Raw genomic sequence first — 26,668 nt, 5'->3', positions numbered from 1 at the left:
AAGGTCAGCAGAGATGCCGAATTGACTCCCGGTACATTCAAAGATTGTTTGAATTTTGTGTGAAATTGAAGTGTTTGTATGAAAACGCCAAAATTGTCAGTTCGTATACAGGGATATGTTATCTCTACGCTAGCTGTTTTTATGCTTCTGGATGGGAACGGACTTGACATCAACATCTACGGCGAGAACATCACCCTACTTTAGTATTCCGATGATGTAATCATAATGGCAGGGACTTTAGGACACATTAAGACAATGATAAAAAACTAAACAGAGTTTCTCAATAAGTGGGCTTACGACTAGCCATGAGCAAGACGTAAATTATGTCTAGTTGAAAACAAGCGGCCAAGACTAGGCATGAGCAAGACGTATATTATGTCTAGTTGAAAACAAGCGGCTAAGGACCTTAAAGTTTAGAAGTCTTTTCAAAATATAAGTCCACCAGTGGACTCCTTCCATCCGTGGTTGAAGTGATAATACTTAACTGTGTAAACAATAATCGCCAGTACGATCTAACTAAAAGTACAATAGTATTCGTAACCGAAGTGTAACTTGTTCAGAGCCAGCACACTTCGAGTTCTCGTCCCGCAACATGTCGGTGCGGCGCACGGCCAGCGCGGCGCTGCAGTGCTCGGCGCGCGGCGACGCGCCCATACAGCTGCACTGGACACACAACATGCAGCGACTCGACTTGTCCACGTACAGGTGAGGCTGACTCCTACACGATGCCATCAATCCCCTGCATACTTTCTACTTCAAAATTCAAAATTATTTTTTATTTATTTCAAGTAGGCCTAATAAAAGCACTTTTGAAACGCCAAGTCTGTCTTTTTGTCTGACTCTACCACCGGTTTGGAAGGCAAATTCTACCGAGAAGAAGCCGGCAAGAAACTCAGCAGTTGCTCTTTTCCAACATAAATAATTTACATTTTACATTTTAACATTCATTATTCTTGTGAGATATGAAAGCGGAGCCGGATGTTTCCAAGCAACCTTGTTATTAAGAAATTCATCAATTGTATAGTAACCTCGCTATAATAAATGTTTTTTAACATATTCTTTTAACTTATGCCAAAAATACCTTAGGAATCATATTATAAAGGCGTATACTCCTGGTTGGTCTGTCATTTATTACTATGAAAAAAGCTTGAAACGCACAGCATTGGGGCTATTAAGCTTATACATCTCATTTCAGAGTATCGGTATCGGAGAAGCGGTCAGAGAGCGGCGCCAGCTCTACGCTCACGGTGGCGCATGCGCAGCGGCGAGACTCCGGCGTGTATCGCTGTCGCGCCGAGAACGCGTACGGACGAGATGAGCTGCTTATTTATTTAGCAGTGCAAGGTATGCTTTCTTATTCAGCTCAAGATTTATATATTATCTTGAAAGATAGCTTATCTCTCTTCCTAAATAATTACATTCTTAATTTTAACTGTTGCTATACGAACTGGGTACAATTTTTCCGACCATGTCGCGTGAAATGAAGGAGACATTCTTTATAATCTTTTTTTAATATCCTGCCACCAGAATTCCCAGAAGCACCCCGAGGTTTAACAGTGGTACGGCGTGAAGGTCGCGCGGCCCGCCTGTCCTGGAGGCGCGGGTACGACGGAAACGCGCGCCTACGAGCGTACCGCCTGCAGTACCGCGTGGTGGGCGACGCCCGCAGAGCGGCTGACTGGACCGATGCTCCCACCAGGGACCTGTCTCCAGATTTACTAATACAAAGGTAGCAACGAACTATTCCTTGACAATGTATTCGTAATACAACGTTGAACAGAACTTAGCCGACCGCTGTTTTTTTTTTGGATGGATGGAAAGAACAATAATAATATTTCTTTCAACTTTGTTATTTTATTATTTTGGATATAGACTGCTCCAAACCTTAATATATTAACTAATCACGTTTTTTTTCTCTTTGAAACTACCAGCACAATATATTTTACTCCGAAATAAACAATATTTTATTTTAAGGAATTTAAATAGGTAAATAATGTTTATACAAAGACTATTTCTTATCATTCTGTTAAGCAAACTTCTCAAAATTCCAGACAAGATTCACCAGAACCGGACTCGGAAGTCATTTTGGAATATCGAGTGGACGGCCTCCGCCCAGCTACAGCCTACGCGCTACGGTTGGCCGCGGTTAATGACATCGGTGACAGCGAATACTCCGAGTCAGTCATAGTTCAGACTTTGGAAGAGGGTAAATATACCTTACTAATATTATAAATGCGAAATTTTGTACTGTTTGTAATTCTTTCATGCTCATAACAGGCAACCGATCAACTTGATTTTTGACATAGAGACAGTTGAACGGACGGAAAATAGACTACTGTTTATCACAGGAAAGCAAACGATTCCGACGGGATTTGTAAATAACGAATGAGAAAGATTTCCACGCTAGGTGAGGGTTGGTAGACTTTACACACCTTTGAGAACGTTATGGAGAACTTTTGCACATGCAGGTTTCCTCGCGACGTTTTTTTTAAGAATTGTTTTATTTTTTCGCTTCTTCTTTTCATTTTATTCCAGCTTTTTTGACATGTCAATAGGTATGTTTGTTCAATCCATGCTTCATCGTTTTGTTTCAGCTCCATCAGAAGCACCACGTAATGTAGAAGTGCAAGCGGACGCCCCTGGGGAACTCCTAGTTAAGTGGCAGGTAATTTTGATTATTAGTGAAAAACACACTATATGTATTTTTAAATAAAATTAGATAAAATTTAGGAAACGCTTGTAAGGAAGGGCCAAGTACAACTATTTTTTTTTATTTAAACATTTATAACCTTTATTTGCACACCACTAATAGTTGAAGAAATAAACGAAGAATAGAAAAACCAGGTCAGACGCAGAATACAAAAGGCGACTTAATCGCTCAGTAGCCATCTCTGCCAGGAAACCTTAGAATTGTGGTACCTCTTACTTGAAGTATGTGTGTATATAATCCCTATCCCTATCCCTACTAATATTATAAATGTGAATGTAAGTTTGTTTGTTACGCTTTCACGCAAAAACTACTTAACAGATCCTCATAAAACTTTGTACACATATTCTTGAAAGTGTTAGAAGTAATATAGAATATGTTTTATCCCGATATTAAGCTCGGTTCCTTTGGCAGAGGCGATGAAAGTGTTTGACGATTTTACACCATATTTTTGACAAATTATAATCGATTTAAATAATTATTTTTGTACTATAGAGGTTATAATGTGTTTAATTCTGCCTAAACTTTGTGTAGATCTAATGAATGTGGTTGGAGATAGAGGACAGAACTCCTCAGCGGACAGCAGCAAACCCGTCGCTTAAGGCTTAGCGATGCTGAAAACTTTAATTGTGCCACATCAAAAAACAAAATTAAACGCAGACGAAGTCGCAGGCAATAGCTAGTATTTTAATAATTGTACATCTACCATGCATATATAGCATTTTCTTTTGGTGCCTTTGGTTGCCTGAAAGACATCGCTATGTGGCGATAAGGCCGCCAAATTATACCTTTTACTTTAACGCTCCATTGTATTTACATTTTTGTAAAATTTACTCTGTAGAAAGTGTACTTATTCATACATATTTTTAGTTCTTACTAATATTGTAAATGCGATAGTGTGTTTGTTTGTTTGTCTACTAACTAAGCAACTTATCAACTTAATAGAGTTAGACGAAAAGATGGATGTAACCTACGGAACTTTTTATTCCAAGAAAATCAACGAGATTTCGAAAAATGCGGAAAAAGCGCTGCCGAACAATGCGGGCAGCAGTTCTATATTTATAATATATAAATTTGATATTTAAAAAAACCCCAACCTTAATATCGTGTACATTATTCTACCAGTGAAGCCTTTCAATTTTATACACATTGTTACAGCGAGTTTCCCTCGTATTTTGTTTGTACGCAATTTACACGTAAACGCTTTGTAATTTTGATAAGTACTTATGGCTTACTTTATAAAACTCATTTTTGCTAATTACGGGTCATCACTATGCCCGTGATCTATGCGTCTACGCATCGCCGTTTTAGACGATTCAGTTGAACTCCGCTCTGAAGCAAGACGATATTGCTGCTAATTAAGGAGAACAACCCCGCGCCACGACAATCTTTGAAGGTGTTAGTGCTGTGAGACTGATTCACCCTGAAGAAAGATCACCCCCGAGAACGAGTAAATAAGGTAGGTCGTAAGTGTTACTGGCACGTTACTTATCGTGTTCAAATGGTATAGATAAATACTTGGGAATCTTTCTATTGCGTTCGTCATCACTCCGCCATATTCAAATTTGTCTTCCGCACACAAACCCCCCTGGAGGAGCTATTTACACGCCCCTCCATTGATGGAGTTATGAAAAACAAATCTAATTCCCCATTATGTGGCCGCGGCCGCCTCTACAACTTGGTCCGAATTTCATTAAAAATTTGAATTTTTCATGTCTCCAGGCTCCATCCCAAGAGTCGTGGAACGGCGAGCTGCTGGGCTTCGCGCTGTGGTGCCGCGGCGACAACACGTCGCTCGCGCTCACCGTGCCGGGCTGGGCGGCCGCGCACGCGCGCCTGGCCGGCCTGCGCGCGCACGCCAGCTACGAGGTGCGCGTGCGCGCGTTCAACGCCATCGGCGCCGGGCCCTCCTGCGCGCCGCTCGCTGCCACCACTCTTGAAGACGGTAAGGACGGTATTGAGGCATGGCACCCGCGCTCTCTGATCGGATACCCGTGCTCCGTACTTGATGCCGAGCCATGGGCTGATGGTGATGTGATGTGACATACACATGGAGGAAATAACTTCATAAATTTAAAATGCATATAGAAATTTCGCAGTCAGTTGGGATTAAACCTGCACTGATCGCGGCATGAATGTACTGTCAACTAAGCTACGGTTCTCATGCTTCCAATGCTGAAACTAGTATATTATATATTTTATATTCCACCAATTAATTTAATATATACTTATAAGATTTTTCACAATAAAACATATCATCCAATATTTTTGTTGTCCTCTCAAATTTTATTTTGGTTAATTTTAACTAACCAAATAAGATGACGTCGTGACGTTGCATAAGCACGTTAATTATGTAAACCGTTTTTCATCTATTTTCTACAGTTCCAAAATTTGTATATATTTATTAATTTATTATTGCAGTACCCGAAGCTCCCCCGCAGCACATCCGCTGCGAGCCGCTCTCCGCCCAATCGTTTAGAGTTTGGTGGGAGCCTCCACCTGCAAAATCGCGCGGCGGACTTCTGCTTGGCTATGAAATAATGTACCAGGTAGCTACCTTGTAGATTCATGCACCTGTGGAATGTATTAAACTAACTCAGTTAGTATTCTGAGTAAGTCAGAAAGTGTTCTCAAAACATTTAGCAAACAACTTCAAGATCAAGTAAAGGCCTTGACTTGAAATTGGAGTCCCAACCCCTTAGCTATCTACAACTATATTATACCTGCTATATATACACAGTCTCTGTTATATACTAGTTAGTAACTATGATATATACACGTTTTGAAAGTGGGGTTTTTTTTAATTTTATATAACTAATTTTTGCCCGTGCCTACGTCGGAGTTTGTTTTGAGTCCGTATATTTGTAGGTTGTGTATTCTTGTTAAAAATATCTTATTTTTAGTTAATGATGACTACTCACTGAAGTAATTAAGCACTTTAATGACGTAGTACATAATTTGTTTATTATTATGTATCATCAATAGTTTTCTCAGCGCACGTTCAGTAATGAATTTTATAGAAAAAGATTTTCCAATTTTTGGTTATAATATTATAGCAATTTAATTTTTTACATTGTAAGGATCTCCATTTTTTTTTTAATAAATAACACTTCGTTATAGTTTAGCTTTCTTTTGGCTAAGAAATGGTTCAAAACAGTCCAATACTTTCGAAGCCTATTGGGTACAAACAAACAAGCAAAAAAATCTTTCCTGTTTATTATATTAGTAAGTATAGATTACACTTGTCTACTACGCCAACATTATCTTATTAAACTGAATGTGCTTCTTCGAACCCCTAGGAAGCGGGTTCTCTGGACGGTATTTGGGAGCGGCGTCGCTCGGGCGGGGGCGAGGCGCAAGTGGCCGGCCTGCGTGCGGGCAACTACAGCATCCGAGTCGCCGCGCGCAACGCCGCGGGGCTCGGCCCACCAGCCGACGCCTACTGCTCCACCCTTGATGATAGTAAGCTTTTGCTTAACAACAACAGATGAACGATGAATCTTCATTCAACTATTGCCGGCCGCTGTTGGCATGTATTTAGCAGTCCAGCAATTTGGATTTATCTCAAAGACGGTGGCTAAAATAATGCTCATATTTCCATACATTTTTGAGAAAAACTATATCATCATCATTCGGCCATTAATGGCCCACTACAGTGCTTCAGGGGATTTGGGCGTGGTTCCACTACGTAGGCCAATTACGGATTGGTAGATTACACGCAGAGCAACACTTTGCTCTGTTTATACGCGATGGTTTTCCACTTAACATAAGTTAGGGATTCTGCTTCATCGCTAATTAAAAAATATCTTTGATATTTTTAGAGCAATCTTCAACCAATAACTCCTAAACATATTGCTTGGTTTGAATGTATGATTAAATGCTAATAGTACTCAGTTTAAATCTTTCTAGAGACTTACCTTACACATGCAGTATAAATCAACGGATTAACAACTTGTAGTCGTTCCCATCCAGAAAAGTTTTTGTAATTTAATATACTCGTAGAATGAATGGTAAATTTTTCAAAGATCTGCAATATCAGTTAATAACTCGTAACAAATCTGGTACGGGTAACAAATCAGTATAAATTACTCTCCAGATTCTCACCACTTTGATAAAAAATTCCAGTTCCCGGACCACCCGCAGATATAAAAGCTATTCCAATCTCTGAAGATGCTGTTATCGTGAGCTGGCTTGCGCCAGCGCAGAAGAATGGCAAGATCAGACATTATACAGTTTATAATAGGCCGCAAAGGTTTGTACGCATACTACTTTCAGATGATTCAGATTTTTTTTTTTTTTTATACTTATTTAATTATATTATTGTACGCACAACCGTGGTTTTACTGTTTGGAGTGCTTTTTTAAGTCTTTTCTCTTAAAGATGCTCCGGTGTTGGAGCGAAACGTGCTTAGAAAGTATACAGAGTCTCCTGCTCTTCGCGGATTAGTTATAGCAAATGAGTGACTTTGACTTTCGAACTTCTTACTTTTGCGAGTTCGGTCTCGTCAATAGGCCTCTTATATACATACGTTTTTGCTTCAGCACAAAACTTTGATAAAATCGCCGTATGTAAGGCACAGTGTCGTTAAAAAAATGTTATTGACCAAAAAATAACCGACTTTTTTAGTCGGTGCTAGTAAAATGTAAAACGTTACTGTATATATCACAATACTTCGTATTCCTTTTTATATAAAAGCAAGCAAAGTATTAGTAATTTTCTACATTTTACTTGGCACAGAATTAAAAATGTTGTTGCTTTTTAGTTGTACCTATAACTGAGTCGGTTCTTTATTGTTTTTTACGCGTTTTAGTGGGTAGGTTTGCAATCATATCTAAGCTATAATAGCTGAATTTGAACTGCAAAATATTGTTCTTATTGAAGCCGGGCGTTAACTTCACCATCAGCTCCTTAACTGAATCAGTGTAATACTAATTATTGTGTAGGTCTGCGTAATCAGTTTCACTTGACCAAGCTAAACAGTGATCAATAAAATATTATTCAACTCCACGGATGGTGCGTCGTCATGTGAGTGAGGCCGAGTGCGTTGGCAGGAGCGGGCCGCACGCGCACGCGCTGGCGCCGCACAGCGCGGAGGAGCAGATGCTGGAGGTGCGCGGGCTGCAGGAGTCGCAGCTGTACGAGTTCTGGGTCACCGCCGCCACGGCCGCCGGCGAGGGCGAGATGAGTGCCATCGTCGCGAAGAAGCCCAGCGCTAGAGGTATCTTCCTGTTCCAACCTCCGACGCGAAAACGACAGCGTGTTAATAAGTTTGAAGTGCCTGTGTGTGTCTGTCTGTGGCATTGTATTTCCCGAAAGGAAGAACCGATTTAGATTTTTTTTTGAAGTAAAACTTCTTTAGGCGCGACTAGGGAGTAACTCAGTTTTTTTGTAGACGACGTCTGTGCAGTTTCCGCTATTTAAAAACAATGATGTGGATTGGTCGCAGTGGCGTGCATAGCCCTTGGACCCAGGGTATGCACAAGGTGTTCAGCACAAACATAAAGTAAAATTAAAATTTAGATTTTAGATAGGTACCTATGTCGGTTTATAATCAAATTACTTTACGAAAGTTATATTTTTGATTGATTTAATACTATCGTCTATCTACTGCTAATTGAATAAAAGTACATACCCTGATTTACGTCACAAAATTATGACACACCATACCACCATTTTCTAAGCACACTGATGATAATAATATTTTTCCAACATATCATGTTTTTAGCGTCTTTATGAAAATTATTATGATCACAATATCCTTTATCATTCCACACTTTACGTATATTGGACAATAAAACAAAAGGAAAGCAAAATAATCGATTGGTATGTACAAAGCCGCTTAGCCAAGAAAAGTTTTCGTAATATTTATTATTAAACATACGTGTTACTTTATCACCTTTTTTTGGGATATTTGTAACATTGGTACACTCCTTCCTTTGCGAATGATTTCTAATTTTACGATATAGGGATAGAAATTAAAGTTTTCTCTAAGTACTTTTTCCAGGCACACTGAACCCAACAAAGACCAACACAACAAAGACCGCACGAATATGCTTTTATTATAAAATGAATGAATAAACTATAAATTAACACATTAAACTATCACTACTCAAACTTTTACTAAAGGTTAAAGTTACTGAATTTATGCACTTGAACCGCTTATTTATCACCAACGCCATACAGCATTGTTCGAAGGTAAACAATAATGGCGATTGAATATGCTATAGATAATATTGCAATCGAAATTAGTCAAAATAGTCTTTAATTTTTTGTAAGTATGGGTACGAACGCTATTTTATTTTGATATGTAAACAATAAATAGAAACCATATTTATTGTTAACTCTCTCACTTTCCAATGATTCCTGGAAAACCTAAATTATTCATTTTTCAAAATTTAGACAGCGTTTGGTTTCATAGATTATTTTCAAAACGAAAGACTAACTCGATAATATTAGTTCCTTAATTTTCTTAAAAGACACTAAAAGGTATTAACATTTGTGAATAATGTTTTTAATTCTAAAAAAAGAATAATGACCGTTAACAACAATAACAAACCAAGCAAATCATTTTATTCATAAAAAAATCAAACACGTAATTGATTATCCACTTCCGTAAGCAGTGCTTATAGACACCCATACATAGAGAATTTATGAATGAAACTGTTCTTGTGTGAACCGATGCTAACCTTGTAAGTACAAGCGCACGATTATAACATTACACGACACACACTACTAACTTGCACGCACACATCTAGCAGAACGATTCTTTTTTTGGGCGTGCTTATTTTATTTGATATTTCTATGCAACAGTAGAGGGCGTCATATGTCGAGTGATTCTTAATAATGGATTTACCCTGCAATCGATAACATGAGATTTAAATAATAATATAGGTATTTTTACGTGTTTTAAAAGGTAAATGTTTAGCGTTTACGGTTAAAAATTAAAATACGAAGTAGAAGATTTTATTTTGTAAGCTATGCGCCTCGCGCGCGCTGGTTGCGCTGTCGCCTGTCTAGCGACAATTGACCTAGAAGTTTGGCCGCTCATTACTAGATGGCGCTTTCATATATTTTTTTCTTAGTGTTTTTTAATTACAAAACTTTAATGGTCCTATCTGAAGGCTCTTTAAGACCCTGAGGGTAGGGTATGCACTGCTTATTTGCATATATGCAATGCACGCCACTGATTGGTCGTAAGTATCATATACTCCACGCTTCTTGACTTGTACGCCAGCCAGTGGCAAATATAATTTATAATATTTTGTGACATTCTATAATATGATCTAACCTTCAATTTTTTACTCTCGATTATTCTTTATTTTAACAAATGAAAATATTTATATAATAATGATTATACTTTGTTAGAAATAAAGACGAAATTGCGTTTCTTTGAAAATACAAGAAACAACATTTAAAGCCAGTCATTTAAAATCCAATCATTTGTTCTTAAAATAAAATCTTAAAAGATCTTTTTTAAGATGTCACTTATCACTGAAAAAACATTGGTGACTTTAAGAATAGGTTCGATTTATGAACTCGAGAAAAGAGTTCTTTACATCTGCCCCCTTCGGAGAATAACAATTTCATTTGACGATGTATGTAATTTTTCATTCAACGATAAAAACTGGAGATAGTTTTGTTATGTGGTACAGATTTGATTCCGTTTTGCTACGTCCGGTATCAACTTCATAAATTGAGTTAGAAATCTTCTTCGGTACAATCCTAAATTCATCTATTTTCTTTTTATTTAATCGATTCCAGTTTTCCACAAAGACTCTGTCTCCTACTTCAAACTTACATTCTTCCCTGTGAGAGTCATTTTTTTTTTATCAATTTATTGAATGTGAAAATGATATTAATGAATCTTAAATAGAATATAAAATGAAATAGTGAATATTAAATGAAATGGCGGAGTCCCAGGAACATTTTACTCTTTCATCAATACATGACGGCCGACTGGCGCAGTGGGCAGCGACCCTGCTTTCTGAGTCCAAGGCTGTGGGTTCGATTCCCACAACTGGAAAATGTTTGTGTGATGAGCATAAGTGTTTTTCAGTGTCTGGGTGTTTATATGTATTTTCTAAGTATTTATGTATATATAATTCATAAAAATATTCATCAGTCATCTTAGTACCCATAACACAAGCTTAGCTTACTTTGGGGCTAGGTGGCGATGTGTGTATTGTCCGTAGTATATTTATTTATTTATTTATAATAATAAAAGTTTTACATCAATCGCGCACTAACTTTTTTTCATCGTACTCATACCTCTATAAATATGTTGACTTTTACATTTCAAATATTATTTTGCAGCGGGAGCAAAGCTGTGGTCATTCCCACGCCGGATAACAGCCGCAGAGGGCACCCGGGTGGTGCTCTCGTGCGGCAGCGCCGGTTCTACCACCCCGATGCGAGTGTGGAGTCGACGCAGACCCCCCACTCCCGCCACTGATCCGAGGATACGGATTGAAGGGTATCGACTAGTTATACCAAGTGAGTGGTCCCCATTAAAAAGATAAATATCTTTTTATGTTGTTCCTCACCGTTCTAAGACCAATCAAACCCTGAATTTATGAGGCTATACTGATCGTTTAATCTTTTTTTTAGTCCACTAAAAGTTAGTCCTTGACTGCAATCTCACCTGGTGGTTAGTGATAATCCAGTCTAAGATGGTATTAAATCGCTTAACGGCACGTGTTTGTCGGTAGGGTGGTAACTAGCCACGGCCAAAGCCTCTCACCAGACCAGAGAAAAGTTTCTCGGATGTTTTTAAGAACTCGAGGTGCCTTAAGACTTCAGCGAATGATGACTCAGGGTAAAGATATTTTTTATAGTACCCATTAATTGACGGATCGTGAAAAACTATCGCCTGTACACAGAGCCCCGGCAACAACGCCGTTCAAACCGAAGCAAATAATAATTTATATTATAATTTATATATTTTTGCGTCCAAATTGTAGTTGTAATTTCTTTTGTAATGTTTTCCTTTTATATTATAAGTTTTACACCAAATTAATGGTAATATACACTGTTTCAACAACAAAAGCTAAATTTGTGATTATAAACAATCTGATTATCTTCGTGTATTTATGCAATAAATCTAATTATTATTATTATTATTATTATTAAAGCATTGTAAAAATGCGGCGGAAATAAGTACGGCGGTAGTACTTCCCCCGATGAGCTCTACCATACAAAACTGTACTATCTACTATTTAGGTATTGTGGCATACTTCAGATAAACAGGAGGTTTACTTCATCTATACTGCCAGCCATAGAATTAAGAACATACAGAACCCATTCAGCCATTTTTGCAGTGTGAGAAGGTTAGGTTTGCTTATTTAACATAAGATATATCGCTTATATTTCAAGTAGTTTTAAACGTGAAATCATCAAGAACAGTCGTGTCAATTAGAGCCAACTTCCCGTGCGTTGCAAAAACAGAGAAGACGTTCCAAGCACGTCTCACTTTAACCCACGGAATGTTGCTAGTTCACAATCGGCTTCATCGCCAATTTGTCAATTATTAAAAAAAAATGCCATCATGAATATCTTTGATGTTTCTAGAGCCATGTTCAACCAATATATGCTTCAAAAAAAACTTCTGCACATATTGCTTGATTTGAAAGTATGATTGACTGCTAATATGAAAAATTACTAGAACTTACCCAGTTAAAAACTTACTGGAGACTTACCTTACACATGCAGTATAAATAAACGAAATAACAAAAACTCCTAGCCGTCTAGTCTGTTCACACACTTTTTCCATTATCCTAATTTTATAGTTAACATTTAGAACATAATAGGTACAATAATTACTGTCAACTGCTTAATAAACGAAGTGACTACCGCCTGTTAGATAGACAGTGGTGGTTTTCGATGCTTCAATATTAGTCGTGTACACGGATTCTGTATGTACTTAATTCTGTGCTGTCAGGAAACTAAAAATGTTGTCTTCCAAGAGATCTAGAAGTGTCTAATAATATTTTTTGTTTCAGAACTGGACGCCTCCCTCAGTGACAACTACACGTGCACGGTGCGCAACATGTGGGGGGAGGAGCGCGGCACGTGGGAGCTGCGCGCAGTGCCGCCGCCCAGCAGACCGCGTCTGCGGCTCACCAGCGCCGCGACGACGGCTTTGATTCTTGCGTGGGACGCTAGCGACGCACACAGTTAATATTTACATCTACTTACATTACTTTCAGTTCCTGCACCTCTTTACAGATGATAAAAGTTATATGTACATATGCTATCGCGGACTTTTTTGTAGGCTTTATCAAGTTCTATAACTTTTCTATGGAACTCAATCATATATCTTTCATCATTAAGGCAGTGTTCGTAAGAAAAGACTTCGATCGACCGTTTTTTCTCAGACTTTGTAAATCCGACTGCCACGAAAAGTTATTTTCAGTTTTCAGGTTAATATATTGCCTATGACACTACACAATAACGAATGAATGCTCTCTACTGGTGAATTAATTTTTGTGACATTAATGACATCGTCATTTGATTTGAGTAAACATCAACCATGCAACTTTTTTGATAATCATCCACAACCTACTATAACACCCTACTGGAGGCGCAGACCTCCTCTCCTATAGAAGATATGGTGCAAGAGCATATACCCACCTAGCCGCTCTAGTGTGCGTAGGTGGGATTTAGCGACGACATTACAAAATAGTTATAATAACCGGAACCAAAGACTTAACCGGATCTTATAGGCAAGGGTTTCGTTCATCGTTAACTTTCTTAATCTGGGCTGGCACTTAAAAACTCTTAATAGATTAAGACAATACCAAAACGACTTTTGGCCGAACTGGAATTCAACACTTAAGACTTTGTAATGCGTAGAATTTGCTTGACACTAAGGAAGTTAGGTTTTACTCTTGTATGATTAAAAACATGGAATTATATCGGGACATAATATATTTAATTTGCCACAAAGCATATCGCAGGACAAAGAAAGAAATGGTATTTAAGCAAAATCTGAAACATTGGCTTATTCATATTGTTTTTTATGACGTAGACGACCTATTTAAATATAATGCCAAGACCTCAATTACATGATATCTTAATTATTAATTATCAATTATTAATAACAGTGTAAGTGACGTTAAATCCTAATTCTATAACTGATTAATTGAATAATTGTAAATCGAATTTATTTTTATGTTTTAAGTTGACATATTCTTATATTTTATTGGAACTCGACTTATTTCTATATGTAAATCAATTGCAATAATAATAATTTAATTTGGACGTAATAATTTAGATTCAGTAAATGAATCAGAATAATTTCGCAAAATTTTATTGCAATGCCCCAGCGTGGCGTCATGTAGTCTCCTATGTATGTACATGAAGCAATTAATAAACAATAAATAAATAATCTACAGCAGATGAGGCTAACGCCAAAGCCCCGTATTCAGCGTTACTGTATGCAGGCTTCACGCTGGAGTACGCGCGTGGCGACGGCGCGTGGCAGTCGGCGTGGGTGGCGGGCGCCGCGCGTGCGCACGCGCTGCGGCGGCTGTCGTGCGGCGCGCCCTACCGCCTGCGCCTCACCGCGCACAACGCCGCCGGCTCGTCCGCGCCCAGCGACGTCCTCACGGCGGCCACCACCGGCGGAGGTACGCCACTAGCGATTGTAACACGTACGCATGCGTATGAATTAGTAGTAGTGCTTGTTTTTGCCGCCAAGCATCATTGCTGTGTTCCGGTCTACAGAGCGTGTTTGCAGGTGTACGGATACTTTGGGCTTAGTATCTACGCCTCAGGTTGATGGATACAGGGTGAAACTTTGGAGGACGTGCTCCTTGCTTGTCCTGCGAAGTGTTGCTCTTTTTATAGGCGATGATTTTCCTCTAATTTTCAGCGTAAGTGATCCGGTGATGGTGAATCGGCCCGTTAATTAGGGCTTTAAGAAACAGTAGTACCTATTGTTGGTAAAAATAAGAGAGATCTCCTTTGAATTAAAATTGATTGATTTAAAATTAAAGAACTGGAATATGACCTTCCATTAGTTATCCGAATTTAATGTAGAAGCATGGTTAACTAGATAGATTCTAAAAATATTAATCTATTACTATCCATTAAGATCGTTCACATACATTTTTGCAGTATTAGATTTAGTTCAACGTTTAATAATTTAAAGTAACTTTCAAATACACTAGACTAGAGCAAACAGATATTTAAAAATAACTTAAGCTTTTATCCTATTTTCCAGTATCCAAACCAGCTGAGGAAAAACACCTAATATCAAGCAATAACAGCTGCGTGAAGCTGAACTTCTTAACATGGGATAGCAACAGTTGCCCTCTCATTCACTTCGTGATATCCATCCGAGGTTTCGAAGAGACTGCCTGGAGATCGGAAACGGTGGGACTAGAGGCTGTACCGACTGCCCTATGTGGTCTGCCTTCAGCTACGTGGTACCATTTGAAGGTGGTCGCATTCAGCACTGCTGGGACTACAACTGCTACATACTACTTTTCTACATTGACTGATGATGGAGGTATGAAAAATCCAATAAATAATATTAGCTCCAATGTAGTTGTATGTAGTTAGTGTCTTAGATTCTCTTACCACTGCCCATTATCATCTGAAGTAACTGAGGAACTGTCCCCATAAGTAACTCTTTATCATTATATACATAGTTTCCAAAAAATTTTCTTCCCAAAATGTTTATATATTTTTGATGGAGTTTTTGAGCTCGATTTATTGTTGTGGGAAACGTTAATATTAGTAAGCATTCTTGTTTGCTATAATTGAAAAACTAATTTCTTGATAACTAAATTTTTTTTTTTGCAGAACATATAGCACCCCCTGCCCAGTTTCCGTCAGGGGGGGAAATCGATCAATTGATGGGAGGTGTAATGCTTTTGACTGCGGGGATTGCGGCTTTAGTGTTAGCTTTGTCATTTCTCGGCATCTTCGTTTTTAATAAAAGGTAATTTGCTCGTTTGGTATTCTTATAATTTAATTGAATTTAAACAACTGGATTGCATATAAACAAAAAAAATACTGGACAAAATAACATTAATGTTCCTGCAAAGGGCGACATTATCATCTAATAATGTTTGGGATCTGGCGACCCAATAATCGGTTGCTACTATTAACTGATTTCGACATGACCTTGGAAAGCACCATACTTAAATACGACCACCTCGGTCTCACCATGGTCCCAGCTCCGCTCGCAGACTCCGCTGCTTCAGAACGCGTCGTGGCTAGACAAGGTTATTTGTTATGACTACGTTCTTGCGGGGCTTGCGTTTGCTTGCTGAATGTTGGGGAATGAGGAAGAGTGCCAGGAGAATGGTGATGTGTCCCAACAATTGCTCTTGACGTCTGGTGACCCAAGAGCTGGCGCTTATTTAACCCAACGGCTAAGTCTAGCAATTCAAAGGGGCAACAGTGCCAGTATTTTGGGTACCATGAACATAAGAACAGTTAGACAGCTTATATTTTTTTTGTAAATATTAATGTTAGTTTGTAATTATATTATGTGTTTACTACAAAGCAATTTAGTGAAATTTTTATAAATAATTGTATTTCAGCACTACAAGTTCATGCTTTCGTAAGGGTTACGAACAAAGTGGAGTGTCAGAAGAAGACAAATCTGTAGAGAAAAGGGACAATAGAAGAAATTGTCAACAAGTTTACACGTCTTCTCCCATCAAAAACCTCAATACAAAGAAAGAACAACAGGGTGAGGAATTAATTTTCAAGTTTGTTAGGGATGAATCTATTAAAAAACCAGTAAAGTCCTCTGTTTTTCTTGAGTTAGGAGACGATCTTTAGATGCACGGTATCTATCGAAATAGACAAGCTAAATCACTTTTGTATATATACTAGTATTGATGATTCAAAAGGTTTTATAACAGACTAGCGGTACCTCGCGACTTCGTTCGCGTATAATTCAACCTTAAAAGAAAGACATATGATGTCGTGAACTTATTTTTACAACTTTTAAATGGAAACAACTTAGACATACATGATTTTATGCGTTTTTCTGCTGCGTGCACTGTATGCGCACTGCGAAAAACGCATAAAAAGCTCTCAAAAGGAGAAAAAAAATCCTGATTTTGAAACATTCTTCATTGGTGCTATGCTTCTATTGGGCTTAGTGTGATGATATATAGTCTATAGCATTCATTAATAAATGGGCTGGATCGCCCACTGAAATAATTTATCAAATCGGACCAGTAGTTCCTCAGATCATCGCGTTCAAGTACACAAACAAAAAAAACTCCTAGCTTTATATATTAGTTGTATTGGATACCCTAACTTACCTTCTGTAGAAGAAGACTTGAGACTTCATCAAAGCATCAACGGTCTTTGGTTTTATAATCATTATTAACCATAGATCTTTATTCTCAAAATGAAAAGGGGATAGGCTGTAATCCAACAGGTATACAGATGACCTCACGATGTTTTCCTTCACCGTTAAAGCATGTGATATTTAAAACCCAAAAGGGAGATAAATTGGTGGTACAGTTTTTTAGTGTAGTTATTTACGCAACGATAGATGGAGCTGTGTACACAATCGATGCTTATATATAAGTAAGATATGTAGGTATTTCCCAGTATTGCAGGTAGTCGACACTTCATGTTTGATTATTCAAATACAAAGTTCAAATTTAAAATTCAATTTCAATTTTTTTTTAAAGTAAGCAAGCACTATGCAAACGTCAAGTCTGTCTGTTTGTAGTGACTCTACCATCAAGGCAGGTTCTGTCGACAAGAAACTCACCACTTGCTCTTTTTCATCATAGTTTTTACAATAGCTGTTCCGTCTTGCGAGTGTTACAAGTTGTGCGGTGTGTTTCAAAGCAATGTTGACGTAGTAGTTCAGTAACAGGTTCAGGACAGAATAATATCTGTATCCTGCTCTAATGCTAGCGTGGTAAAGTATAGTTTGAGAGTGACATGTTTTTTTAACATGCTTAGCTGAGGGTTTTACGCCAGAAATGTGTCTGTTCCAGAGATGTACGAGATCAGCCCGTACGCCACGTTCAGCATGGCGGGCGGCGCGGGCGGCGCGGGCGCGGGCCCCGAGGCGGGCGGCGGCACGCTGCGCACGTTCGGCCGCGCCGAGCCCGCGCCGCTCAGCGCCGCGCCGCCGCGCGCCGCGCACGCGCACCGCTCGCCCGCACACACCGGTACGCTACTCGCAGAATGTATTTATTGGATACTCTCAACTCTTGTTCGACGTCCACTCCTGTCCACCGACATTCGGTTCGCAGGTTACGGGCGCCGCGGAGGGAATCGCGAGCGTGACATACGGACCCACATTTAATTATCGACTTTAGAACTGCACACACAATATTATATTATGTAACGAAAATAAATACCAATCATAATCAGCATTCAGTTTTAATATCTTTTATAATCTTAAAGACACTCCACTTCATATATATATACACAATGATCCTGATTGATTATGATATTTGCCACTAGCTGGCGTATAAGTCAAGAAGAAGAAGATGAAGAAGATGAAGCCTAGAAGTTTTACTACCTAAAGAAGTTTTACTTCAAAAACTCTTCCCTAAACTAACACGTTCATAATCTACATATGTTTTGATTTAGAATTACTAGCATCGCTTTAAGCATTATTATTTTAAGATTGTGGCTGCTTCGTTTTGGAATTTTAATCCTTATTTTAAGAATGTAATGGTATATGACATAAATTGTCTTTTAAAAATAATGCTGCTTTAAGTGATGGTAGAAAGTCCATTGTAATTTTGTGTCGAGTCTGCAAAATGAACAGTAAATTGTATTCATTTCTGGTTTCTTCTACACTAAATATTATATGTCGTTCGTGGAAAGGCATTCTCTGCTTTCTACGAACGACACAGAGTAAAGTTGCGAAAAGTAGCATCCAATGTCGTTGTTCCAGACGAGTACACGCTGTCGCGCGCCATGACGCTGATGGTGCGGCGGACGGAGTCGGACTCGGACTCCAGCGGCTCCCCGTGCGCGGAGTGCAACTCCAGCGTGGCCTACAGGATGCCGCTGGCGCCGGCCAAGGGTGCGTACACGAGTACTTGCCCCACGCGCTGAAGCCCGCAGTCTTCGTACCCGTTTATTAAGATTTTTTAGCCGATGTCACTCTTTATCCTTTCGCCTAACACTATGCTGAAAATCAAGTAGATCCTTGCTTAGGGCGCGAAGGAAGAACTAACGTTAACTAACTACTTTCGCATTTATAATATTAGTAAGGATGTCATCTTAAAAAATATAATGAGTAAGAAACGTATTGTAACAACAATATTTGTATATTATGTCACACAAATTATTACCATAGCGGAGTAGGCTGTCTGAGACGATAAACTTTTTCGGATGGATTTGAAATGAGAACAATGATTCATTGTTCTTAGCCTAAAGCTATTCAATAAGTCGGTCTAATTGCGAAGAAGACATGTCCACAGTACCCCACGCCATGTGAGATGGACACATACAGGGAAAGCTGCGGAGTTACACAAAAATATAACAATTGTTTAAAACCATATTAATTCTTCAATCTACACAAAATGGATATTGTTGACAAACTGCAATATTTAAACTTTTTTAATCAGCAATTATTTTTATCATGAGTTAAGTATACGACAGCCAGCTCTTAATAAGTCTTTTGTCTCTGAATAACAGAAGAAGTGTTCCGCGCGGTGACCGACTCCAGCGCAGAGTCTTGCGCTGGCTCGGGGCCCCGGGACAAGTCTCGGCGAAGACCCAGGCGGCACCACGTGCCTAATGCTTCCAGGTAGCTGCTAAATTTTCCCTGTTCCACTTCCATAACCTCTACGCTGGTTCAATAACCCAACAATAATCTTAGCCTAAGACAGGTAAAAATAAATTAAGTACAATAAATAAGCGACAGCGACTATACATTGATCTGCCAATTTTGTATTACTTGTTTTTCTTCGGGGAGCTTGCAAGTCTTTAAGGCTTCATAAGTTTAATGCAAAATGGTATTATGAACTTGACCAGTTGAAAATTAAATATGAACTAAGACTATGTTTAATAGCTCTCGACCCGTTAAATTCGCTCCTTGCAAGACTGGTTCATTATATGAATTGAAGCACGCTACTTTTCATTGAAGAAAAAGTTGACGTAAGGACTATATAGAAATGGTTTATGTATTCATGAATGCGGCATTCAATACTACTAGGGCATGAAGATAAGGTATTTTTATTTGTTTGTATCTATCTGTTCTCACAGCATATAGTTTGGATGTTATTTCCTCATGCCTCAAAGTTTTGTTCACTAAAACCCCTCAATAAAATTTCCAAAGCAAAACAATGCCGCTTCAATAAATTTAAATGTTCGTATGTGAATCCGTAAGAAGCGCCATCTGTCCGCTTAACTGGAAACTACCAAGCAAAAATGGTTTCCAGCTTAGCTAAAGTTTACTAAGAAATTTTCTTCTGCCTGATACTAAATTACTACACAGCGTATTATTTTATTTTTCCGATAGATGGCTCCATTGTGAAAATTTCAATATTTAGAGAGCATGAATAATGCTTTAAAGAATAAGTATTTTCAGTTTTAGTATTGCTATAGTATGTTATTTTGTTCCACTTACTAAAATTAACTCGAATTGATTCAATAAGTCACTGTTACTTAAAAACACACAATTATTATTGAAGCTAGTTCTACACATAGTATTCAGGCTTGATTTATACAAAAAAGTTATTTGCTTTTTAATTTTTGACGACCTCCCTGGCGCAACGGTGAGCGTTGTGAATTTAAGGAGGAGGTCCCGGGTTCAATTCCCGGAAATTTAGGAATTTATAATTTTGAATTTTCTCTGGTCTGGTTTGGTGCGAGCCTTTGGCCGTGGCTAGTTATTACCCTACCGACAAAAATCTTAGTGTTCCGGTGCTATGTCGCGTAGAAACCGATAAGGGGTATGACTACCATACTCCCTAACAGGTTAGCCCGCTACCACCTTAGACTGCATCATTATTTACCACCAGGATAGATTGCCGACGAGGGCTAACTTGTAGTAGAATAAAAAAAAACTTGGTGTAACGTTTAGTAGAAGTCTGTTTTTTTTATCCTTTGTTAAATCTGTTTTCAGATTTCAACAACAGCGGCAGGAGCAAGAGCGGAGAGATTTCACGATACACGTGTAATGCCATTGACAATAAAGACTGCTGCGAGCGACAGACAGACAGAAGAATACTATTATTACTAAACAAATTGTTAACTAGGGAATAGTTAGGGTTTAGAATTACTTTGTTCTTAAGTATTCACGGTGACATTTCTTTTGGTCTTACATCGGCGCTTCATTTAATCGGTCTAACATAATGGTGATAGTAAATAATTGATCATTTTACTAATAGAATAACATTTTATTTCAAACTATCGACCGGTTCCCGCTTCGCACGGATGCAATGTAGATAATGTGGGCACTTTGGAGTGATTAAAATTACAATTCCGTAGTACATTAATTTTACCTATCTGGTTATTTTAGCCAGCGTTTGCAATGTAAGCGAACAAAATTATGTTTGTTTGAATTTATTTTCTCGTCTCTTCTATATGTTTACTGCATATTAGCCTTCTTGAATAACTCTATTTTTTTGTGAAAACTGCATTCAAATACATTGCGTAGTTTAAAAGATGTAAGCATATGACTTAGTTGTTTACAATGTAAGCATATGACTTAGTTGTTTAAAATAGAAAAATATCAAAACTGTTTGCAAAATATAAAAAAAAACTTTTTTTTGCACTGACTTCATTTGATTATTGACGAACTGAAGAGGCGTCTCAATGACCATATAAAATGCGTTGGGATAAACGATAGCGCGAGCTAATTAATGAATAACGTTCACTAGTGCCCTCTAGGGAAAGCTTTGTAGAACTTAAGTATCGAACCTTACTCTTTAAAAAAGTGGTTTTTAGATAATAAAAATAATAAACCGGTACATAAAGAAACACTCTCAAGTGATATAGAGAAGTCATTGACGTGGTACGGAGGCGGTATCTAACACTGTTTAGGTTATTCACACTGGTGAAAGAGCAGTTGAATATATCATCTTAGATCCCATACTACTGCCATGGTGCTGCAACACAGAGCTGAGAAGGTGACCATTGCCCTGAACGATGCGATGTCAAAAGTTTTACGCAATATATACGTGTTATTGTTCAATTTTATTTAAAATTTTGGTTAATACAATTTATTATAAATTGTAATTAAGTTGATGAGCTATTTATAAATCATAATTAAGAATATTGCCCAAAGTTGCTTTGGATCGCGTGAAGTAAAGGATCGCCGATGTAAGAAAAGGTAAAAGATATAAAAGTCACCGTTCATTTGTGAATTACTCAAGGCGTTTTGTATTTGACTCGAATTACTCGCGGCCTATTCAAATATTATTAGGTACGGGGGATATTTTCAAAAATATTGAAAGAGATGACAAAATTATTGACAAAAATTTAAAAATATTTTTTTGATATACCTTTAGGAACTAAGTGACTTTGTTAAAAGTGTACGCTACTGGTGCAAATTTGGTTGTACAGAAATCCTGCACTAATATGACAGGTTTAAAAGAAACGTCCTCCTTTTCCTGAAGCACTACTTTAAGAGCTGTCAATTTAGCTTGCTTAAGAATTTGCGTACAACTAACTTAACACCACTGACTATAGTAAGTGTAGGTGCAATTAAAGTTAAGTAGGGAACATTCTTTTTGGGAAGATTCGGCGTAAGTTGGCACAAAAAAATTATAGACAATATTTTATAACCGTTTCGAAATTGAAAGAATTTTCACTAGATAATATCTAGTTAGGATTTACTATAAAAAAAAAATCATATCGATTAAAAAGAAAATTATGGTGAAGCTACACGTTAAAATCGTTTGACGCCCAAGTTAGCCAATTAAATTGAAAATCATGAAAAGAAAACTGCAGAGGAGTAATAAAAACCGAGGTCTAAATTGTTAAGTACGTCCTCACCTCACGGGATACACAATATGTCAACTTTGGCATAGGAGACCTCATACATAGACCGAATGCCATGCGTCATGACATTTAGTAAATTAGAAAATGTGCTGATAATTCAACTTACTCAAATAAAGCTAATGCTGCAACATTGCATTAGTAACATAATAATTAAAATATGTACCTAAATGGTAAATATATTGAGTCAGAAGTGGCAAAGGAACGCAAAGCAAGCGACTTTTGCTCGCCATTTCTAGAATAGAAGACTCCAACATTGCCCACAATCTAGGAAGTTACACCTTGAATAATTTATGAAAAGGATACTGCCTTTTATTTTCACTTAAACATACCATCACTGTGTACCGGTCCTACTTACGATCAATTTTTTCTTACTTCTCTCATAACATTATTTTTGTAACTTTTTTGTTTAAAGTTAATTTTAGAACTGTTGTGAAAATAATAAAAACACACTAAGGTACTTGAAGAAAATCTCTTTCTAAAAACATACCTTACACGATTAGTGTAAGGTATGTTTTTAGAAATAGAGTAATTCAAATATTGTTTACATTAAATAAGACAAGTCAGAAAAAACGGAGTGTGTTTAAACTTGATAAAGATTCATTTTACCGTTTCTCATTTTAGAAACTCAAACTTTTTGGACGTAAAGTGTAGTAAAGGTGAAGGGCGAATTTAACAATTCTAATCTCTGAATAAAAGGTGCTAATTGTTGCACTAAAGTTAATAGTTATACATATGTTTCAAAATAGGTTTGCTAATTGATATAGATGATTCTAATATTATTTCTTGTATGGATAAAGTACTTGATTGAAATCAGCAGTCTTTTAATTATATATGTTGCTAGGTTAAGGTACGCTATCTTAACTATCACTGTTAGAAAACATTTTTTAAACTTTACAACTTAAGCCACTTTTGGTATATGTTTACATGATTTTTGTTATTTTACAATATATTATAGTTTGTTAACGCGTATTCAGGATGGTTGTTCTCAACATTTTTGTATTAAACCATAATACGATGCCAAATTTATGTAAAAATCGTCACTGCCTCTGTCAATAAGTTTCTGTAAATAAATAAACTACAAAATACGAAAATAAAAGGAACATTTCAAATTATAACTGTATTTATTTATTTTAAAACGCAAAATACTCTATCCAAGTGGCCACGGTGAGGTCATTAAAACTATTACGACCATTTAGGGCTAATAACTTTTAAATTGTATAAATGTGTTGACATTAACATTTGATTAAATGTATTTATATACTTCGAAATCCAAAAAATATCTAAATTCTAGTGATTTCATGTTTATTCTCGTAAAAGTCTTGTCGAAATGTATTTCAATGGCCGCAGGTTGTAAAACTTTATGTTCGATCTGTAACCGAGGTCAAGTCAATGCCCTTACTAAGAAAACTATGACTTTAAATAGATTTTTTCTCACCTGGTGGTACGATCTAATGATGATTCACATCTTTGAGAACATAATGTAGTACTCTCAGGTATGCAGGTTTCCTCGCGATGTTTTCCTTCACCGTTAAAGCAAGTGATATTTTAATTACTTTAAAATAAGTTAGAAAAGTTAGAGGTGAGTGCTGGAACTCGTCCCCCTAAAAGTGAAGTCAAGCTCCTACCCAATGCGCTATCAGTGCTTCTTCGGGCGTTTGTCGATGGTTATTTGAATCATCTTCAATATCCAAAGAAGTAATTATATAATTCCAAAGAAGAATGTTCGGAACTTTGTCCACCCGCTCGGAGGAAGATCTTCCTTTTGTTACGGTCGAGCATATCACCAACAGTAAGGTTTCCTCATAATCTCCACGCTGTGCAGATAGTTCGGTAATCGCAGTTGATGATAGTATTAGCGCAGAAGCCGCTCTCTTGAGCATTCCCTTAGTCGCCTCGTACGAAGCCCGCGGGCTGATGATGACAATTATATTATGATCTACCGTCAACACACTCGTTATATGTGAACAGCGTTGTGTATGCGAACAGAGTAACAGTGTCTTAGATATTCAGGCCACGGGGTCAATTTAGTTTTTTTTTTTTTTAATTCCGAGTTAGCGCTTGACCGCGATCTCGTTTGATGTAGAGTAAAAATACAGTCTAAAAAATATGTGCACTTATTCGGAAGGTTTATCAGTTCTATCTTATCAGTTTCTTAATGATATATCTAACACAAACTGTCAGGTAATTAAGCCTAAAGATTTTCATTTGTTTGGAGTAAAAATTTAAAATTATTAGGCTTCTAAATTCCTATATAAAAATTGAAAACCTGCCCTCCCTGTAGTACCATGGTTCGGGGGCACACCAGTATCGGGTAACCGCTCTTGCCAGTAGCTTCCTCGTGACTACTCTGACCGCCCGTATGCTCTTAACAATATTATCATAGACAGATAAACAAACACACAACTTATTAAGCAAATGACAAATGACCATTGCACATTCCTTGAGTCAGAAGTGAGAACCCTTAGTAGGAGTTGCCAAGAGGCATAAGTCACGACCCCAATCATTGAATGATCGCTGTCATAATGCAAGGGGGTCAAAGCTATAACGTGTAGGGGTAACGCTTTGGGGGAGACGTTCATAGCTTTTGCTGATGGTCGGATAGATTTTATCGAGTAGGTTCTATTTTTTCCTTTCCTTTTTTGTATAAATGTCACAAATCTATATTAGGCGCGGTACTGATTTCAGTGAAATTTGGCACATAGATAGCTCGTATCCCGGAGACAGACATAGATATTTTTTATCCTAGGTGAAAAATAAAGGGGTTTTATTATTATTTTATTATTCATACTAGCAGTACTGCATTTGTTAGAAATCATTTGGTTTTTATAAGAATAAGGTACATTTAAATATAAAACGCCATCGTTCATGTTATGATGTTATTTATAATTTTTTTGTATATTTATATTATCGTAAACGAAAATAATGTTAACATGTAAAATAACGCTGATCATATGTATACTTAAATGTTGACAACTACGCGGTTATGGGGCAGAGTAACTATATTTACACTACAGAAAAGAGCTGTGCGATCGATTCATAAACTTAGATCACGCGAATCCCTTCGTGCCAAATTTAAAGAAATAGGTATACTTACAGTAGCCTCGCAATATATTTATAATAATATAATCTTTATTAAACAAAACATAAGTAATTATAAACAAAAAGTCGATATAAGCAGTCGACTGACTAGAAACGGACATAAATTAGTGATATCTGCATATCGTCAGAAAAGTACAGAAATCCTTTGTGGCGATGGGAATATGCTTTTATAACATGATACCGAAGGTAATATTAGATATACCTTTACCTAAGTTTAAAAAATATGTTATAACACATTTAACAAATCGTGGTTACTACACGATTGATGAATTCCTTAACGACAAGGCTGCTTGGAAGCAGGCCACTCCGCTCTCATCTCTCACAAAAACAGAAAAATTCTAAAGATTGTTAAACTATAAAATGATGTTGGAAAAGAGCAAACTGCCTGCTCTTCTCAGTGGAATCTGCTTTCCGAGCCGGTGGTAGAGTCACTACAAACAGATTGTCTTGACGTTTCAAAAGTGCTTATAAATTACGCCTACTTGAAATAAATGAATTTTGAATTTTTTTTAATTTTGTAGGCATTTATTTTGAAATTATACAATTTGATATACTAGGACGAACGATTTTTCCACACATCATTGCCATGTTGGCATACAGTATAAACATTTGACGTGAAAACAAAAGGTCCCCGTCTCACCCACCCTAAAACAATACACATTTGCATGCCCAACATCCCCAGACGGTCTTCGCAATATCTACCCCAACGTCTTTGAATTATGCCATCCGAAAGAACTCGTTCATTCGAAATAATTTGAAGTGGAAACGCTTAACTTAATTCAGCGTGGAAGTTCCTGAAACTCGCAAACGAAGTCGCAGAAATTCATTAGTCTGTAATAAAAAGTTTCTCCAACTCTCCGTATGGGAATTCGTCTGAAACAATACGTGCTCCGCGATGTTGGAGTT

General features: G+C 37.5%; 1 protein-coding gene across 1 annotated transcript in view; it reads left to right on the top strand.

The window, feature by feature from the left end:
• Positions 1-20,838, top strand: part of LOC120630995 (Down syndrome cell adhesion molecule-like protein Dscam2) — a 123,188-nt gene extending 102,350 nt beyond the window's left edge. The window contains exons 17-36 of the mRNA XM_039900385.1: positions 561-705; positions 1,196-1,344; positions 1,528-1,729; positions 2,052-2,206; positions 2,595-2,665; positions 4,430-4,652; positions 5,129-5,256; positions 6,007-6,169; positions 6,833-6,959; positions 7,759-7,925; positions 11,021-11,200; positions 12,706-12,879; positions 14,149-14,334; positions 14,931-15,218; positions 15,515-15,653; positions 16,261-16,412; positions 17,689-17,865; positions 18,603-18,734; positions 19,352-19,463; positions 20,784-20,838. Of these exons, the coding sequence (XP_039756319.1) occupies positions 561-705; positions 1,196-1,344; positions 1,528-1,729; positions 2,052-2,206; positions 2,595-2,665; positions 4,430-4,652; positions 5,129-5,256; positions 6,007-6,169; positions 6,833-6,959; positions 7,759-7,925; positions 11,021-11,200; positions 12,706-12,879; positions 14,149-14,334; positions 14,931-15,218; positions 15,515-15,653; positions 16,261-16,412; positions 17,689-17,865; positions 18,603-18,734; positions 19,352-19,463; positions 20,784-20,838 (3,125 nt within the window). The remainder of the gene's footprint in view (positions 1-560; positions 706-1,195; positions 1,345-1,527; positions 1,730-2,051; positions 2,207-2,594; positions 2,666-4,429; positions 4,653-5,128; positions 5,257-6,006; positions 6,170-6,832; positions 6,960-7,758; positions 7,926-11,020; positions 11,201-12,705; positions 12,880-14,148; positions 14,335-14,930; positions 15,219-15,514; positions 15,654-16,260; positions 16,413-17,688; positions 17,866-18,602; positions 18,735-19,351; positions 19,464-20,783) is intronic.
• The last annotated feature ends 5,830 nt before the right edge of the window (positions 20,839-26,668 follow it).

Source organism: Pararge aegeria, chromosome 2 (assembly GCF_905163445.1).
Source record: "Pararge aegeria chromosome 2, ilParAegt1.1, whole genome shotgun sequence".
NCBI classification, from domain to species: domain Eukaryota; kingdom Metazoa; phylum Arthropoda; class Insecta; order Lepidoptera; family Nymphalidae; genus Pararge; species Pararge aegeria.
Note: the sequence above shows the minus strand (reverse complement) of the source record. Positions and strands in the feature narration are given on the sequence as shown.